General features: G+C 40.4%; 1 protein-coding gene across 1 annotated transcript in view; it reads right to left on the bottom strand.

The window, feature by feature from the left end:
* Positions 1 to 17,950, bottom strand: part of ARHGEF28 (Rho guanine nucleotide exchange factor 28) — a 131,068-nt gene that overhangs the window by 53,264 nt on the left and 59,854 nt on the right. Inside the window, exons 10-11 of the mRNA XM_040655648.2 lie at positions 3,554 to 3,684; positions 1,399 to 1,697 (exon numbers count right to left, since the gene is read on the bottom strand). Coding sequence (XP_040511582.1) covers positions 1,399 to 1,697; positions 3,554 to 3,684 — 430 coding nt within the window. The remainder of the gene's footprint in view (positions 1 to 1,398; positions 1,698 to 3,553; positions 3,685 to 17,950) is intronic.

Genomic DNA, 17,950 nt, shown 5'->3' on the forward strand with positions numbered 1-17,950 from the left:
CTACAACTCCCTTTGCTAAAGACAAACCTATCAATACAATTTTTGCCAGAAAAACATGTTTGAAAGATCTCTTAACTTGCCACATTATCTCAGACACCTCAAGGAAGTAGACGTTGAAGTTAGATACTAATATTCTCACTTTATGTGTAATATTTGACCACTTACAGTTGATTTATAAAGGTCAATCAAATCTCTCAGAAAATTAAAATAAGCCCATAAAGCTCATATAGGCCTTAAAAAGTTGAGAATAATTTTAAAAAGTATAGAATAAAAAATGTTTATTTCAGAGAGGCAGAAGAAGGTCACTTACAGTATTCTACACATTATCCTCATAGTTGGCTAAAAAAAAAGAGCTGGTAGGAAAGAAGCACTTCTAGTCTAATATGTGTTGCATTATCTGTGCAAAAACATTCCTCCTGGTAGGAATTTATAATTACTAAAGGAAAGCAAAGTTTTTATATAGAAAATTATATTGACTATTTTAATCAACAACAACGAACAGACATTATTGCTTCCTTTTCAAGTGCTTTTATGTAAGCGTGGTGCCCTAATTCTGGTTAGCCCAAACACCCCTGGACAATAGGAGACAGTTTCCAATTATCTTCTGTTCAAGAAGAAATTGATTTCAGGTCTCTTCTATGCAGAAGAAACCATAGAGCTTGTTTTCTTGTTGGTGTTGTTTCTTCTTTCCCCCTCCTTTTTTCCTTTCCCTACAGAATTAACTACTTTTTAAAAACAAAAATAATAATTTCTTCTTCAAGACCCTCTCTGCATTCCTAAAGTCATTTAGCTCCTAACATAATCTAAAGCCATCTGAGGGAGTGTCCTCAGAGTTGTGCCTCAGAGTTTTATACCAACAGAAGAGCAGAAAAAAAGTCTGAGCCTGTTGGAGACATGAGTTGTACTGTGTATTGTATCTTCTGAGAAAAAAAATAAATGTATATGCAATCAGGAATCTGTTGTCCCTTCCATAGGTAAATGCTAAGAAAGAAAACATCCACAGAATTAGACAGATTTTGAAACATTTCCTTAATGGTAAATGCAGATAAATAGGGGTGAAATTGCAACTTCTGGCAATAATGGCACAATGGAAGTTCTTACAGTGAAGAGCTGATTTTTGTTTTTTGAAGAATACATACACACACAAAAAAAAAAGATTTAAAAAAGAAGTATAAATTTGCATTAAAATGAATTTACTTAAGTGTCCCCTTTTGTTTTTTTTTAAAAAAAGAACCATAGTTACCATATAAAAACAGATTATTAAGTCAAATATCTGTGGTTGAAAATAGAAATTTTACCTTGATAAAAACATTACCCCAGATTCTGCTTCACCCTTCGAAACAAAACGTTATCATAAATAATTCTTACTCTGGCCATAACATCAGGTCAGTTCCATACCTTTTTTTTTTCATAACAGCATGAAGTTGGCCCTGTTCCTTAATAAACTCATTTGTCTTGAATGGAAGGTAGGAATCTGCTTCATACAGATCAGATGGGGAAACAGTAGGTCTTAAGCCTGTATTTCCTTCATTTTTCACTGACTGATTTCCTTCATTTGGATCGCATCTATACTGGTCATTCTCCTCAAGGGAAGGAGACGAAGAGCTCTTCACTACTGGGGCTGAGCTGCTGGGATTCAGACACGTTTCACTGCTAATGCTATCTCCATGAATGTAGTTCATTTTTAAATCTTCAGCCTGCAGAGAAAAAGCAAATACTGGTCAAACACAGTAACAAGATGCATCATCAAAGAACAAGGAACAGATTATTTTAACATTATCTGTGGTTATATGATTTCTCTTTTTTTATCTGTTACTGAAAACAAACTACATGGCTTAAGAAGCATTAGACCTTGCATTACTTTTTCCATAATAGCAGCAGTAACAAATTAATATTTGCAAGTCTAATTGAATTCTCTTTCATATCTGTGACTTGGTTAAATAAATCATAAATTTATAGTTAGTACTTAAAAAAAAATCTTCAGTCAAGCAAAAAATATGTGTAACACATCAGTGTGGGGAAGATATGGGGGAAAATTCAAACATTGTGTTGATTTAGATAGAAAAATCAGCCTACACATTATGCTCTTTTTTTTTTCTTTCCCAGCACTGGCTCCCTAAGCTTTGTGATAAATGTTATGACCCGGAACAGAGGTTGTCCACGCAAGGAAAGGAAAGCAATCTTTCTTTTTGTCATTAGTAGTTGCAAGCATGAAGCATCCCTCCTCTTGCACAAAAACAGGAATGCCCTTAGGAATCTGTTTACTCAGGTACAAGGATTGGGATTTAAACTGGTTAGAAATTATTAACTCTTTATGAAATATAGGTTGAAATCTCCTGTCAACTCTACAGAAGGTGTCTTTTAGACACTGGTACTGTCTAGCTACATGTTGAATAATAATGATTCATCACTCAGCCAGTGAAAACAACCTCCAAAAAGCACCTGGATAAGCAAGCAAAAAGGAAGGAGTGGAGGAAGTGCTTTCAAAGCCCTGGTATTTCAGATTGCTGCCTTCCTCCTCTCCGGCCCCACCTGGGACGTGTTTTCATCCTGATCATAACAATGTTTCTCATCATAAAATACAGAAAGAACTGCTGACATTTTTACAGCAGTCCATATTTGTACCCAGGTATTTCTGTGGTGCTGCACAAATGAGATGCATGAAAGTAAAATTCTTGTCCTGGGCTTCATGCAGCTGCTCCTCCCTTCAAAGTTATTCCCGCTGGGCACTGTTCCCATCCCACACCAGAGGGATTCCCTACTGCAGCCGCAGACAAGGGCAGCAGCTCTAGATGAGCAGCACTCAAAGGGAATATCACTCCAAACAGCAGTTTAATGAGGTTGAATGTGGCTATGCATTGAGCTGTCAGAGGGTAAACCAAGCTGAAAGTCTCAGAAGCAATAAAGTCAGATAGTATTTGCATTTCTGCAGCTCTCTCCTCACAGCCTGGAAATTGCTAAAATTAGGGGTTGTGCACATGCATGAACAGACCCTGCTGGCTGCTCACTGCTAGGTCATTATTTCGTGCATCTCTCAGTAATGTTAGGTGTATTCTGAACATGCTGTCCTCCAACTGAAACTTCTGCCTCAGCTGTAACAAAGACCTGGGCCTACAGTGTATGCAGTACGTAAGTGTTGCAGGAAGATAAAGCTTTCTTCTAATATTACAACCTTATCATTTCTTATTCCTACATTCAACATTTTAACCCAGAGAGAGCTCAGAGAGCATTACAAATACATCAGTTCAACCATCATGAAAGCCACAGCTGCATGCCATCAAAATTTTGCAGCTGTTCAACTGTACACAATGACTAAGGTTGGACTAGTCTCTCTTCCCCAAGTTATGATACTTAAATGTGACCATGGAGATGGATTTCAGATGTAATATGGTGATCTACAATACAGATTGGTCTGGATGCAATCTCCAGTGCTGCTGATGAATGAGAAGCACGAACCCTCCGTCAAGAGTGCCAGAGACTCAATCCCCCTTATCGGCCAAAGGACACTGACATCACCTTTTTACCTTTACCAGAAGCTCAAACATAAACTTACCTGGTCTACTAGCATGCAGTTCGCATAGACTTCATCACTTCCATTCAGCATAGTAGAAAGTCTGGCTGCAGCAAAGAAGGTAGGTGGAGTTTTCAGCTTCTTAAGAATATCAAGGGTAGAATGTCTCTGTGCTGGAAAAAAGAAAATGTGGAAAAAGGTTATTATTTCTCAGATCATTTTCTTCTCTTATTTATATTTTGTCAAAAAAAAAAAAAGGTAAAAGTTTAACTATTAATCACAGCATCTTAAAATTTGAGAAATATTTGCATCGCCTGTTGTGGTTTAACCTGGCAGTCAGCTCAGCACCACTCAGTCATTTACTCACACCCCACCGTCCCACTGGGATAAGAAAGAGAATCAGAAAAAAAAAAAGAAAAAAAAAAAAAGAGAGAAAAAAAAATCAAAGGATGAGATTACAGACAGTTTAGCAGGATAAAAAGGGAAACTAACAATAGTAATCGAATGTACACAACAAGTAACGCACAATGGAATTGCTCATCACCTGCTGAAGGAAGCAAAGCCAGTCTCTGAACAGAAGCTACCCTCCCCCCCCCCTCATAGTTTTATTGCTGAGTGTGATGCCACATGGTCAGCATGACCCCTGTGGTCAGTTTGGGTCAGAAGTTCAGGTTCTGACACCTCCCAGCTCATTGAATCCCCCCAGTGCTCACTGGCAGAGCACTGTGAGAAGCTGAAAAGTCCCTGATTCCCTGCAATCACCTCAACTAAAACATCACTTTGTTATCAATACGTTCTCATCCCATATTCAAAACACAGCACTTCTTTAGCAAGAAATATAATCCGGCCAAGACGAGGACAGGCCTCCCAAAAATCTGTAGTTTCTTAATTGCTTAACATTTGGTAAATGTTCCTAAAAGCCAATAGTTGAAAAAAATCATAAAAGTTACCACAGAATTATTAAGTGATAAATTAAAAATAAGTGTTCCTGTAAATTGGCAAGTAAAACCTCCTATTTTCCTGCTAAGCTAGAACTTTGTACAGGTCTGTGGCTGCAGAATTACAACTACAGTAAACAGAACAAGATTTATGGGTTGGGATGAGAAATGTATGATTCTGGCTTACATGCTAATTATCTCATTTCTGATACATTATATGAACAGAACGCAGTTGATCTGCAGTCCAATAATGACTTTCCTAAAGCATTCTGCCTACTGGAAGCAGTAAAATAAAATACAAATCCCAAATCAGTAATGCAGATAACTATTTCTAAAACAAAAACAAACAAACAAAAAAAAGCAACAAAATTGTAAGAAGAATATAAATAAAATGGTACCATTAAAGCCTTTGCAGAGTGACAGCCACCAAACAAGATTTGATCTCTGAATATGATGCTCAGGATGAATCCTGCACTTGATTTGCTTTTTCTACTGAAATGGTAAGACAGAAGTTTTAACAGCAGCAGGGGTTTGGACTAGGTGATCTCCTGAGGTCCCGTCAAACACCTACAACTCTGTGATTTTGTGATTAGCAGGCAGTCAGTATTTAGTCTTCAATAGTGTGTTCATGACTATGTGTTCATGATATTACAGAAAGCTGCATGCGCTGACTGTCTCACGGCTTTGAGCAGCAGAAAACCTAACTGTCACAGACACCATCAGCCTGTCCTGTGGGCACGTTTCTCTTAACACTGCTTTTGATTATGAAGAGCATACGCTAATCTAGCATTTGATCTGGTAGCAAAGGCCTCCTAACATCTTCTGATCGTAGAAGGAGCAAAGCTTCACAAAGGGAAATCAATACAGTTCTAGATTTTGTGAAAATAGACAGCTAAAAAATAATCAGAGTTTTAATGTAAGTTTTTTTTTTTTTTTACTTTAAGGTGCTGTAAGTCAAGTACTTCCCTTGGAAGAAAACTGAGACTAGCATAAGAATAATGCGACAAAAAATAATGTCATACTCTGCAAGATAACCAAAATCCAAACTCTCAAAAGCCTCATTCCAGTCTGCCTGTTATTGAAAATTAAGCAACAATTCCTTCTTAGTCTGTATCAACTACAATTTATTTTCTGCAAAGGTGGAAAGGAAAAGATTAGAAACTACATTTGCCAAGACCTGGGACATTTATCCCTTAAAAAAAATAAATAACTCAGACTGCTGCCAAAACTGCAGTGCTAAACCATAGCTTTTCTTTAATTTTAAGATCCTATCTCATAAAGTCAAAGAACAGTAAGCTCTGTATTTATTGAAATGTGGACTTTGCCATTCAGAAGTGGCATCCTATGAATTATTTGTTTTCTAGTCCTGGCAAGCATTATGGGATCTGGTATCATTAAAAATGTCCTTATACTTCTCATTTCTCTTCTTCCCTCCTTCAGGACTTCTAACATGATCTTAGTGACTGCCATTTTGAGACTTGCTAGAGTTACAAACCATTTCCTTATGTCTGCCAGGATCTCAAAGCATTTGTTTATAAATAGCATAAACCATTGTTTTCTACAGCAGCTCACCAGACGTTGGCAGCTAAAATCAAATGGAAATGTGATTTGGCAAAGCAGGCAGCACTTTCTTGTGGCAAGCAAAGTTTTCTGAGTGCAGGTCTTAAACCAAGAACCACTGAAGAAAAGCATGCCAGGCTCTACATCCAACCTGAGCACCCACCGCTTCCTGGATAGAGCTGCCTCAGTACCAGCCTGCTGGGCACAGCTAGCAAAGGCAGCAGCCTTCAGCTTGGAGCTCAGCTGAAGGAGGTTCAGTAAGCGCCCGCTGAATCAGCTCAGGATTATAAAGCCACAGTGCAAACCACAGGCAGCTCCTCTGGGGACAGCCTCCTGCTCCATGCACAGTCCTTGCTGCGAGGGTCTCTGCAGTCAGCTAATGGACCATGCTGTGACTTACACGTCCTAGGCCAGAAGCAACAAAAACCCTCTAGTATGTTATACTAGTGCCTATATAGCAGTTGTTAACACCAAATTTTGCACCACTTTCTATACTAGAGTAACAATCTTCTGCAGGAAGCTGCTGCAAATATCATGGTATCTACCAGAATATGTTATCTTCAGTACTTCCAGTCAGTAGTCTTCATGAATTATCGCTGTCATATGACCTATGCTTTTCAGGTGATGCACCAGTTAGTCTGCTGTTAAAGGTGGTATCTGCAAACAACCACTAGGGTTTGAAGTGAAAAGACACAAGACAGAGGGCTATTTTGGGCCACAATACAGAGTATGATCCCACTGTACCTCCTTTCCTGCACCTCCCTTGATTTCAATTATGCATGAAGTGACAACTATATCACAGTAATTTTGTAACAGGAAAGGTATTTCAAGACTCTGCTGAATGCAGGAGACAGCATTACTAATTACACATTGACTCTGCTAGTAACTTATTTCTACTGGAAAGACCAGCTTTATTTAAAAAGTGATGAAACTGTAGCAAACGTCCACATCATGCACTGAATGACTGCAATACTTCTAACCAACTCCAGCCTACCTGAAGAGCACGTATGAGTCACCAGTAATCTCTCAGGGACCACCAGCCATCTTCCATCAGTTTAAATGGCAGCAGGTAAGTACCCCATTGCACTAGGTGCCATTATCAATACCCAGCAAGGTTATCAGTATCAAGTACATCTATTTCCAAAGGCAGTGTCTCAGAAATCTCCCCTACCCATTCAGTGTGGTTACTCTCATTGCAGATGTAAACTCCAGTAAAGTGAATGGACAGACAGATAAGACTTTGGCATCTCTTTGAACAGTGAAGGTGTCCCAAAGAGTTCTAGCTCTGAAAGGCGTCAGTAATGGACTTCAAAGTGCTTGGTAATGGACTTCAGAGTAGTTGGTAAGAAAAACATGACACAGAAGCACTGACTCCACCCTTGGCTACTGAAGAACCCAACAAGCACAGTGCCCTTCAAGTACTGGAAGGCTGCAATGAGATTTCCCCAGAGCTTTCTCTGAGCTAAACAAGCCCAACTCCCTCAGCCTTTCTTCATCAGAGAAGTGTTCCAGCCCTCTGGCCATCTTTGTGGCCCTCCTCTGAGCCTTCTCCAGAGGACCCACATGCTTCCCATGCTAGGAGCCCCAGCTTGGACACAGTACTCCAGATGGGGTCTCACAAGAGCATAGTAGAGGGAGACAATCACCTCCCTCTCCCTGCTGGCCACTCCACTTTTGATGCAGCCCAGGATACTGTTGGCTTTTTGGGCTGCAAGAGCACACTGCTGGCTCACGTCCAGCTTTTTGTCCATCAGGACCCCCCGGTCCTTCTCAGCAGGGCTTCTCTCAATGAGTTCTTCTCCCAGTCTGTACACATACCTGGGATTACCTTGACTCAAGTACAACATCTTGCACTTGGCCTTGTTGAACCTCATTATATTTTCATGATCCCACTTTTCAAGTGTGTCTTGGGTCCTCTAGATAGCATTCCTCCCTTCAATTGTGTCTATTGCACAACTCAGCTTGGTGTCATCAGCAAACTTGCTGAGGGTACACTCGATCCCACTGTCTATGTCATTGATAAAGATGCTGAAGAGCACTGATCCCAAGATGGACTCCTGGGGAATGCCATTTGTAATCCACCTCCACCTGGGCCTAGAGCCATTGACAACAACTCTCTGGCTTACAACCCATCCGGTCAATACTTTATTCACCTAATAGTCCAGCCATCAAACCCATATCTCTCCAATTTAGAGATAACGATGTGGTGTGGGACCATGTTAAAGGCACTGCACAGTCCAGATACACAACATCAGTTGCCCTTCCTTTGTCTACCAATGCCATCCCTCCACCATAGAAAGCCAAAGTTATTCAGCTGTCATCAGTTCTTCAGCTGTACATTTTACCAGGCAAAAAGAGTCACAAAAATTCATTAACTTTAGAAAACACATGATCACCAGAGCAGTAATTTAAAACAGGCTTTGAATTGGCATACAGGGATGTATAGCCTTAAATGAACTGTTCTGGAAAACCACATGAACATAATACTGATTTTTCCCTCAAAAATCAAAACTTAAATTTTCAGAGAGGGCACAGAGCGAAGAAGTGAAGTACAGCAGTGTGACCAAGGTGAGAGCTAGGAAAGAAATTATGAATTCCTTCCTCTAGATACTGTGAATAGTTTTCAGACAGCTCATCACATTTACCCCCAGCAATCCAAACACCGGTTAATGTGTAACTGGAAGTAACAGTGCTATGGAGTCAGAAAATAAATGCAGACAACTAAACGCATGGGTCACACAGGACTATGGAAATGCTCCTCTCATTCCAGAGACAGTCACATGAATTTGGGGAAGGAAGTCCACAGATTCCTAGCAAGGCACTGACAGAAGCAATATGCATGTCTGGAGGTGTGATATGATTATTTTCAATAAAGCATCCTCATTTCTAGCTTGGGAGTCTTAGCACTGGATTCAGACAGCGCAACTATTCTTGAGAGTAAAAAGAAGCAAGTATGTAATAGCACTACACTGTGGGTAAAGCAAGGTAGGCTTTGAGGTGCTGATGCCACAAAACTGTCACAAAGAATATTTAAATGTCTGAATCTCTGGTGTGGAAACTCAGGCATTGCATCTGCTATACAATTCATGGAGACAATCAGGGAGCTGTATGCTAGAAACCATAACCAGGATGTTCAAGATGTGCTCTTTATGTAACTGCTAGTAAACACAGAGGATAAAGGCACATCTTAATCATTGCCTTTGATCTTTGTCATTTAAACCTGGACTGGGAAAAAGCATCCCCATCCAACATAGGATTTACAGCCTCAACCTCCCTCCCTGAAGCTGGTAGTAAGTGACTGAACAAACAGGCAAGAATAAGTTGGTGTCTCATTTTATGTAACGCAGCAGTGCATGAAGTACTCTTCCAAAATACAAGATGTAGTTTCAGTTCCCATTTCAGCCTGAGATAACTCAGCACATATCTCCCAGATCTCAGCACAGTGGAATGGACTCATAAGGAACAGGAACTTTCTGCACCTCTGAGGTTATTAAAGGCTCCAACAAGGCTCTGCAAGTCAATTTGCTCTGAGAAATCAAGGCTTACAACTACATCTGAGGGGAGGGGAGAAGAGATCACTTTCACAACCATTTCTAATAAAACAATAAATAATCATAAGGATCCTTCAGCACGGAAGAAAATTTAGATCTCAATCACTAAAGACACAGCCATGTTCATATTCTCTGCTGAGCCCAGTTAGCCTTTAGTTATGCCATACAGATACAGCCTGAGCAGGAGGGAAAGAGTCTGCAATGGGGGAGGCAGATCCCCAAGCTGGGCAATCAGCACTCGGTTCCTGCCAGCCCTGGAGCTCAGGGCAGGGGCTCCACCACACCAAGAACCAGAAGGTATCCAAGCAGGGACAAAAGCTGAACTTGGGGTGAGAAACTTAAAATTGAAAAGCACAATTTTCTGCTTTGGACTTTTCCACCGGAGGTCTGCGCAAGTTTTCTATTTCTCAGGAGGAGCAACTCCAGACCATTCTGGGAGTTTAGGGGGTGAAGGTGAAGCACCCAACACAGGTATATAAGGAAGCCCTCATGACTTTTAGAGTGGGGAGGAAGAATCTCATGCTACCTCCAGCCAGCTCTACGGTCTCATTCACTGAGATCTGAACTCCTTCCTACACAAAGGAAACACAGCTCCATGCCCCACACGGCCATGTGAAAACATACCATATTCTGTCTGGGAAGGAAGCCACCAACACAGCCTTCCCAAGACAAAGTGGGTGACAGATCACAAGCCTGCCATCCCCTCGCAGAGGTGCTTCTCCCACCCCATGGGCACTAGGGATTTCAACTCCCTAAGCACAAATTGGAATTTAGCACTGAAACACACTCCTGCACCCACAGCGTCTTCTCATTCCAGCAACCCCACACGGACAACCATCTGTGCACACAAGAGACGTGTTGGTGTGCTACTAACAGGGTTGGGAACCAAGATGTAATATAGAACACGCAAACAGAAGACGTGTATGCAATGCTATTATAACAGTTAAGTATATAGAAATAATAACATTAAAGTAAAATAAGTTCCTAAGGTAAAATAAAGAACAATTGAAGTGCCAGAGACTATGGGTGCATAGCTACAACATTTACAGATAAAACAAGTCCTCATGCGAGACACAAGGACTGCACACCACACAACCCTTTGCACCTTTACAAACTGTGTACATACCCATACACACCACAGAAACTGCTCTGCACTTGGGATAAAATGGACTTCCCTATGTGCAAAAAGTTTGTAAATGCTGTGCATTTTAAGATGTACATTTTGTACATGTCTTTTGCTCTAAAAGATAAGGTCGAAGTCTGAGCCTGTGTAAACAACCCGATTCTCCTAGCTCGCTGACTTTAATGACACTGATGGATCCTGCTTCTCTTACTTGTTCTTTTCCCTTTCTGAAATTATTTTCCTTTCCTTTTCTGAAATACACACAAAAAAGCAATTTTATTGAAGGAGGTATAAATTAACATTTTACTCCATTCCTTCACTTCCATATGCAGGAAAAAATATCTTTCTTCATTAATGCTTTCAGTGATAATTCTTCCTTACATAAATTTGCTGCCCAGAGCCTTTCAGCCTCCTTAAAACTGCCTGTATCGTATTGGCAACACTTAAAATGTTTACCTCCCAGAGGCTTTTCTACCAAGAACAATATCTAATTGCACCAGGATTTTTGTAAAGGGGGTGACTGACCCTGAAATCTCTTTCTTTTACAGAAAGCAAAAGACTTCCCTCTTCATCCTGATCAGATTTCTGTGTATAATTTAAAAGGTTTCCTGTTAGCTGTTGAGACATATTTGAGTTACAAAATTCCCTTAAATGAAAACAACTGTAACTAGCAGAGCTTTCTGCAGCCGCTGCAACGCCCTTCTGCAAACTTGGAGCATCGGAACTGTTCGGTCAGAGCAACACATACAGCTCAAAGAAACTTTGGGAGAGTATAGAAAAAAAAAAACAAACAATTTTTAAAGAACTGCACACCATTTGGAGGAAATACCTCTTACCTAACAAATTCCAGCATCGTTATTTACAAAAGTGTAACTAACAGTGCGGCAGACTTCTGATAAGGAGAAAATCTACCTCATTACAGCCACTGATAGCCACCTGCACACAACCAGAGGATGAAAAACAGGCAGAGTTTGTAAGCAAGAATTATTTAAAAGAAGACAGTTTTTTCTACCTTGTTTAGATGCCCTTCTTCGAATCCGCATTTTAGGGAGGGAAGGCCAAGAGTAATTAAATGGTGAATCAGAGTCTGAGTCCATTATTTTTGCTCAGCAAGCAGCAAGGAGATTCTCAAAGTTGCACTCTGTTGTTCTCAATAGCAAGACTAAGAGTGATGTAAAATAAAGGAACAGACAAAGCAGGATCAAATTGCCCACTAAACACAGGGGAGGGAGAAGCTGTAAATGTTTGCTCTCTTCAGGCGTCCAGGCATGTGGACAGATCAGGCTGCAAATATTAAGGCAGAAGCAAGGAGGTTAAAGTATGAGAGCTTTTTGAGTGGAGCTGCTGCATCGTGGTCCAGAGCTATTTGAGAGGTCATTGTGTGCCAATGAATCATTAACTCACCTTTCCATTTTGATGTAAATGAAAACAATAAGAGCTGAGTGAGGAATGAGAAAATATGTCTCAAAAGTAAACAAACCAGTGCAAGCTTTTTCAAAGCTTTGTTTCCACGTTAAAAATCTGGGATTTTCAAAAACTCTCAAACCGAGGATAGGCAAAATGCTGGAAGTGAAGAAGCCAAAGATTAACAGTAAGTTGAGAACACTATCTATGTGCTGGACCCCACATGACTGCAAACAATGCCTCCCCTCACAGTGTTTATGACTTTGGCAGACCTTGGGATGCTGCAGCTGGAAAGCAGCAATAGCCCACTCAAAAGCCTGTTGCTCCCATCTTTCTAGCTCAAATGAGCATAAAGCTAAGCGCTATATAGAAAGATTACACTGTCATTAGGGGAGCTGTGTTTCCAGTAATATTTAGTCTGAATGGTATTTTCTCCTTCACACAATCACTGAGTTAGACTGTGAATCATAAGGATTTTGTAGAGCTGGCACACTTACAGCGCTGGTCTAACCTCATAGCAATGTACAATACAGCTAGTGACTAATTTACAACAAATCCTCCATTCTTACAGTCTCCCTGAACAACTTGTAGGCAATTAGTATTCAGTAGGAACTCATTATCCCTTCCCCCAACATCTTTACACTACACAAACTACTTTTTTTTTTTTTTAAACAGGCTCAAATGTGCTATACAGGACCTAAAGCAAAAATAACATGTCCACTGTTTCTTCACCAGCTCCGCCAAACATTTCCTTTAGTTACCACACAATGCATGCACTTTTGTGCTCCACATAAAAGAGGAGAGGGAATGTGGATCAGCTTAAATATCAGTTTTTGGAAGATGATGACATTTGAGCTTGTTAACATTCCTTACTTCACTTCAATTATTTTTCAGGCTGCTGAGGTCTGCAGCACTACTTTTTCATTGTGTTTCAAGTGATTCCACAATCCACACTGCAGCTGGAGATAACAACGTATGTGCTGAAAGAAGATCACGCGATTCAAATGCAATTTCAAATCAAAACCTACTATAAAAATATCTAACAGGTTTTCAGGGACAAAATAATTATTATACAAACACTTCATATAAAGTACACAAATTGCACAAAGCACAGTTGAAACAGATCATTGTTCTGCCATACCCTTAACTGAAGTCCTGCCAGCTTTGTTAGGCCTGGAAAGAGTAATTTGCCCCAGACGCTGGAAGCTTTAGACTTTCACTTTAAAAATGAGACACTCCCATAGAATTCGTTTGATTTATACATACAATTAACAGCCCTGGGGAATCACAGCAGACAATCCATGACTGAGAATACAGAGGATATAAATCCGTGGTTTGAGTATCCACTTCAAAATACCTCGGCTCCCTGGAATACCAGCTTGGAGCTTTCCTGATGAGTCCCCAGGGTGCATGGGAATGCAGGGATGGATCTACCTCTTCACACCTGCACTCTGCAGCCTTTGCCTATCTCCAGCTGCAGCCACAGATTAAGAAAAAAGGGAAGGACACAGCATATTTGCTGGATAACTTGTTTGCTTAGAAAATGTCTTCCCAGCTGCTTCAGCACTAAGGATTTCCGCTGTCAACATCAGTTCTCCCTAACCAAGCTTTTTCATACTTTCACCAGGTATGTTTAATGCCAACCCGAATAAAAGCCTCAATTCCAGACACGTACCCCGGGCAGCGCTCTGTGCAAGAACAGGAATTTACATCCAAAGAGCACTGTATGCTTTGCATTGGCGTTAAATTTCCTTGCCTTTCAACTCTGGCAATTGCTCTTTTGTCCTTCATGAAAAATGTTAACTTTTTCTCTACATTGGCCAACTGTCTTTTTTCACTTATGCAGTCAAGAAAAATACACTTGCTCACTTCCACTGCACTTCTAATTAGTCCAGGGAGGGATAACCAGAACCAAACAAAACCCACCATTTGGAAATGCAGTTGATGTGTTTAATGGCATTAAAATATTATACATGCCAAGACATTTACTTTTCTGAACGACCTCTGTTGCAATAATGTTTTCAGTAGCTGTTCAGCCATTGCCTGCTTTTAAATTAGCAGCATTACTTTAGAACTTCCTAACACAAATGAGTAATAGAGACTTGCTAAGTAATTTTTAAACATCAACCTTATTACATAACACGTGGAGAATCCAGCTATTAAAGTTCTGCACTGACAAAGACCTGATCATTCACTCCTGCTGTGTATTCTCTCTTTCCTGAGCAGGTCTTGCATGCTTCTTACAGTCTTGTCTGAATAGGATCATGCATGGGAATTTGTCAGTGGCATTTTAGAAGTGCAGATAAATTATCAACATTAACCCCTAATTCTGAAGGGTTAATTGAATACCACTCACATCATTTGTGCTGTTCAGGCCTCAAGAAAGATTTTTTTTTTTCTGGTCTAAATAACTCCTTCATACAGTCATTAAATACCTCATGCTGCTTTTTGCCATGAAGAAGGTCTTTGCCTTATAGTCTACAGCTAAAAATATTTTTCTTCCTATTCTTGCACTTTTGTGAGATGATCCAATCTATATTTCACTTGCCACTCATCATTTCCAAAGTGGCAGCACTTCAGCGGTGGCATTGGCATGCAGCTAGCACAGAGATTTGACAGCTTTCTAGGTGGAAAGTATTAACCTCATCTTTCTCCAAAAATGTTTTCAATTATGTATACCGAGGTATAGATGTGAAGATAAAGAACAACAGTTTTTTATGTGTTTTACCTAGGGCTAATGTTTTTGATAAATACTAATGTAATGTTCTAAATTCTTTCACCCAAAGCTAGCCAAAACTCACCTGCATGATAAAAATGTTTTTCAGAGACATTACAGTCTATTGTATATTGTCTGACCACTCCATCAGCTCACGGCAAGATGGAAGGAAGTTCTGGAGTGTCACCAGCACCTGCAGTTTCCATGGAACAGTACCATCACTGCTCCAGAGCATGCAGAGCTTCCTGGCACAGTACTGTGTGGCCTCTTCTGAAATACTGCTAAATCAGGCCAATGGCTAGAATATCACTCCAGCAGGACAGTCAGAGAAAAGCCCTTTGAGTTAGGTGCCCCCTTCGCATATGGAGAGCAGATCTGCATGTGATAGAGAACAGACCTAGGCTGTATGGAGAACAAAGCTGTGCAGGGCTAAAAATCCCAGAAACAAATGCTGACCATCTCCAGCCTTGACAGGGGTAATGAGAATGGCTTGTGCTGGCTTTGTCAGAAACATGCTGTCTTATTTGTTCTAAACATTATTCCCAAGTATTAAAGGATGAAGTTGGTTTCCTTCAGCTTGATTCTGCCCCAGGACCAACACAGCCTGCAATCATTTTCCAAAACTCGAGAAGGCTCTAACAAAGAAAGATATCATACAAAGAGCTATATGCTTCTCTATAGCAACTTGTGTGACCAACAGGCATGTGTGGCTTTACTGCTGTCAAATCCATGACAACTATCATAGTCACACACTGTCATTCCACCTGGACAAAATATTTTCATTGCCTGACAGGAGACTTAATGACTATATTGAGAATTCAGCAGATGTGGATATAAGTGACTGAAAGTATAACGTTACCAGCCAAATCCCATACACTCCAACCAAAATGCTCTTTCCACCTGCCCGCAGCAATTACAGGGTGATTTTGCAGGTTGCTCCCAGCAATAGCATTGCAGTTCACACAGGCAAGCTTGTCACACAATTTTTACCACCTCCCTTCTCTGACAAACACTTGAGTCCTTCTTATGAAACTTTGGACTAGAGCTGCTAGAAAACTTTGTCACATCTCTGTTGCTTCCCCGTCTTCCTCTCCTAAACCATCAATAAATACATCGAAAAACACAAAACATAGCCCAGATCCTTAAGATCTTGGCACATGAACTCCCCAACTTGTTTTTATGATTTTCCTACTGCTTAGTGATTCATGCAGTTTACAGAACTGTCTTTTCCAGTGTATTTATGTCCTTATTCTGTACACAAGAAAAAGAGGTCTGTGGAGACCACTCGCAGGCAGTACAGCAGCTTGGAATACGTACTTCTCAGCAGTGGATTCCAAAAGGTACAGGCAGGCATTCAATGGCTATTATCACTGCCCAAAGTTTGACTGTAGTTTGATGGACCCCAACTCTCTCATTAGCATGACGTGCAAGTTCCCTGTCCCATCTCACTTGTGAGTAGGATGGAGCAAGGGGAAGACCACAGGAGAAGGAGACGGGGGACTTTCCTGCACCACACACATCCCACTGCAAACACATTTGATGCTGCAAGGGTAGTGGTTTCAAAAGAATGAAAGAACATTAGCATTTAACATCTCAGAGTCTCTTCCTCTCATCACCAGTTTACAGAAAAGCAAACCCCTGGGTGAAGGCACTTGTCAAAGCTGTTATAAGATTAAATGGTCCTGAACCTTTAGTCCCCTCATCTCCTACTCACATCTTTCTCGAGTGTTCTTCACTTTTCTATGCAAGCACCTAGTGACAAAACCTACCCAATATAGAGGCGCCTTTTCTGCAATGAGCATCTCCTACCAATGTTGTGTATACAGGCATCAGAAATATCATTGGAAAATAAAAATAAATATGTGGTACTATAAATTTGGATCAATTTTTCATTGTCTTGTTTGTGCAATTTCTTGGACACTGGTATAAACCAAGACATTAGGTTTACACAGTCCTTGGTGAGAGCAGCAGAACTCTCAGCTTGCCTCTAAAAAATGCTGTTGTACATAGATACGTAAGTTCACTGAAGAACTCAAGTCGTGGCAGGCTACTGAAGAAGCTGAGCCAGTTTGCGTGCACTGCATTTTGGATTGCTTCAAGCTAGATTGCCAGTGAAAGTACTTTAATGCTCCATTGCATTTATTTCCACACGGAGGAATAATTTTACTAACCCCAGACAGTGCACACAGAAGCAGAGTTGTTAACACTCCAGATTCAGAGGAAAACGTGCCATCTAAACTTATATCTTACTCATAAACTATCCACTGAAGATACATTTTTAATTGCAATGTGAACTATGACATTAATTTTTATGACTGTTCTATAATTTTTTTTCTCTGACAGTAGGATGACAGCTGTAATTAAAACAATCGTGACAAGAACAACATTTTCCTGTTAAAAACACCTTGCTTTAGATATTCAGTGAAAGCTGATTGCTCTACAAAGACCTATTAGCAATAATTATCTTTTCTTTGAAAAGGAACTGCTCCTAAGTGGTGATAGTTAAATGTTGCTTCTTGGCTAAATAAATGGAGCAAATAACCTTTAAAATTTTAAAAGAACCAGGTTTGCAGAAACTAAACTACAAAATCTGTGGATGACACCCAAGAGACTGGGATGAAGAAGTGCTCACTCAACCCAACCAAGGCAAAGTACCACCTCTACCCAACCCTGAGTCCTGTTCTGAAGAACCACTGGACAAACACACTGCTTTATCTCAGCCTTTGTCCCAAATGTTGCATGTCAGCCAATTTACTGTACAGCTGCTATGCTTTCACAGTGCTTCTCAGAATCAGAGTTTTCTGAAGTCTGGCTCATGACTCACCAGAGATGTTTTCTCCATATTTTTTTTTAAACCATTACCATTCGCCCGATGTGGTTTAGGATAACAATTTCAGTTAAGGGTAACAAGCTCACTAATACGCTTTCATGCGACAACGGTCAGTATGCCCTGACTCCCAAAACAACCACTAATCAGTTCCAGCAAAGCACATAAAGAGATACTTCGACTGAATGCTCTCATTGTCCAGTATCTATTCATATCAAAAGAGCAGCTAGGAGGTACAGTCCAAATGTGGACAGAAAGTTCACTGCTATTTGTCTCATACCATGATGAAAAGGTCCCCCAAGTTTATTTGCAAAAATTTG

This window comes from Gallus gallus, chromosome Z (genome assembly GCF_016699485.2).
Source record: "Gallus gallus isolate bGalGal1 chromosome Z, bGalGal1.mat.broiler.GRCg7b, whole genome shotgun sequence".
NCBI classification, from domain to species: Eukaryota; Metazoa; Chordata; class Aves; order Galliformes; family Phasianidae; genus Gallus; species Gallus gallus.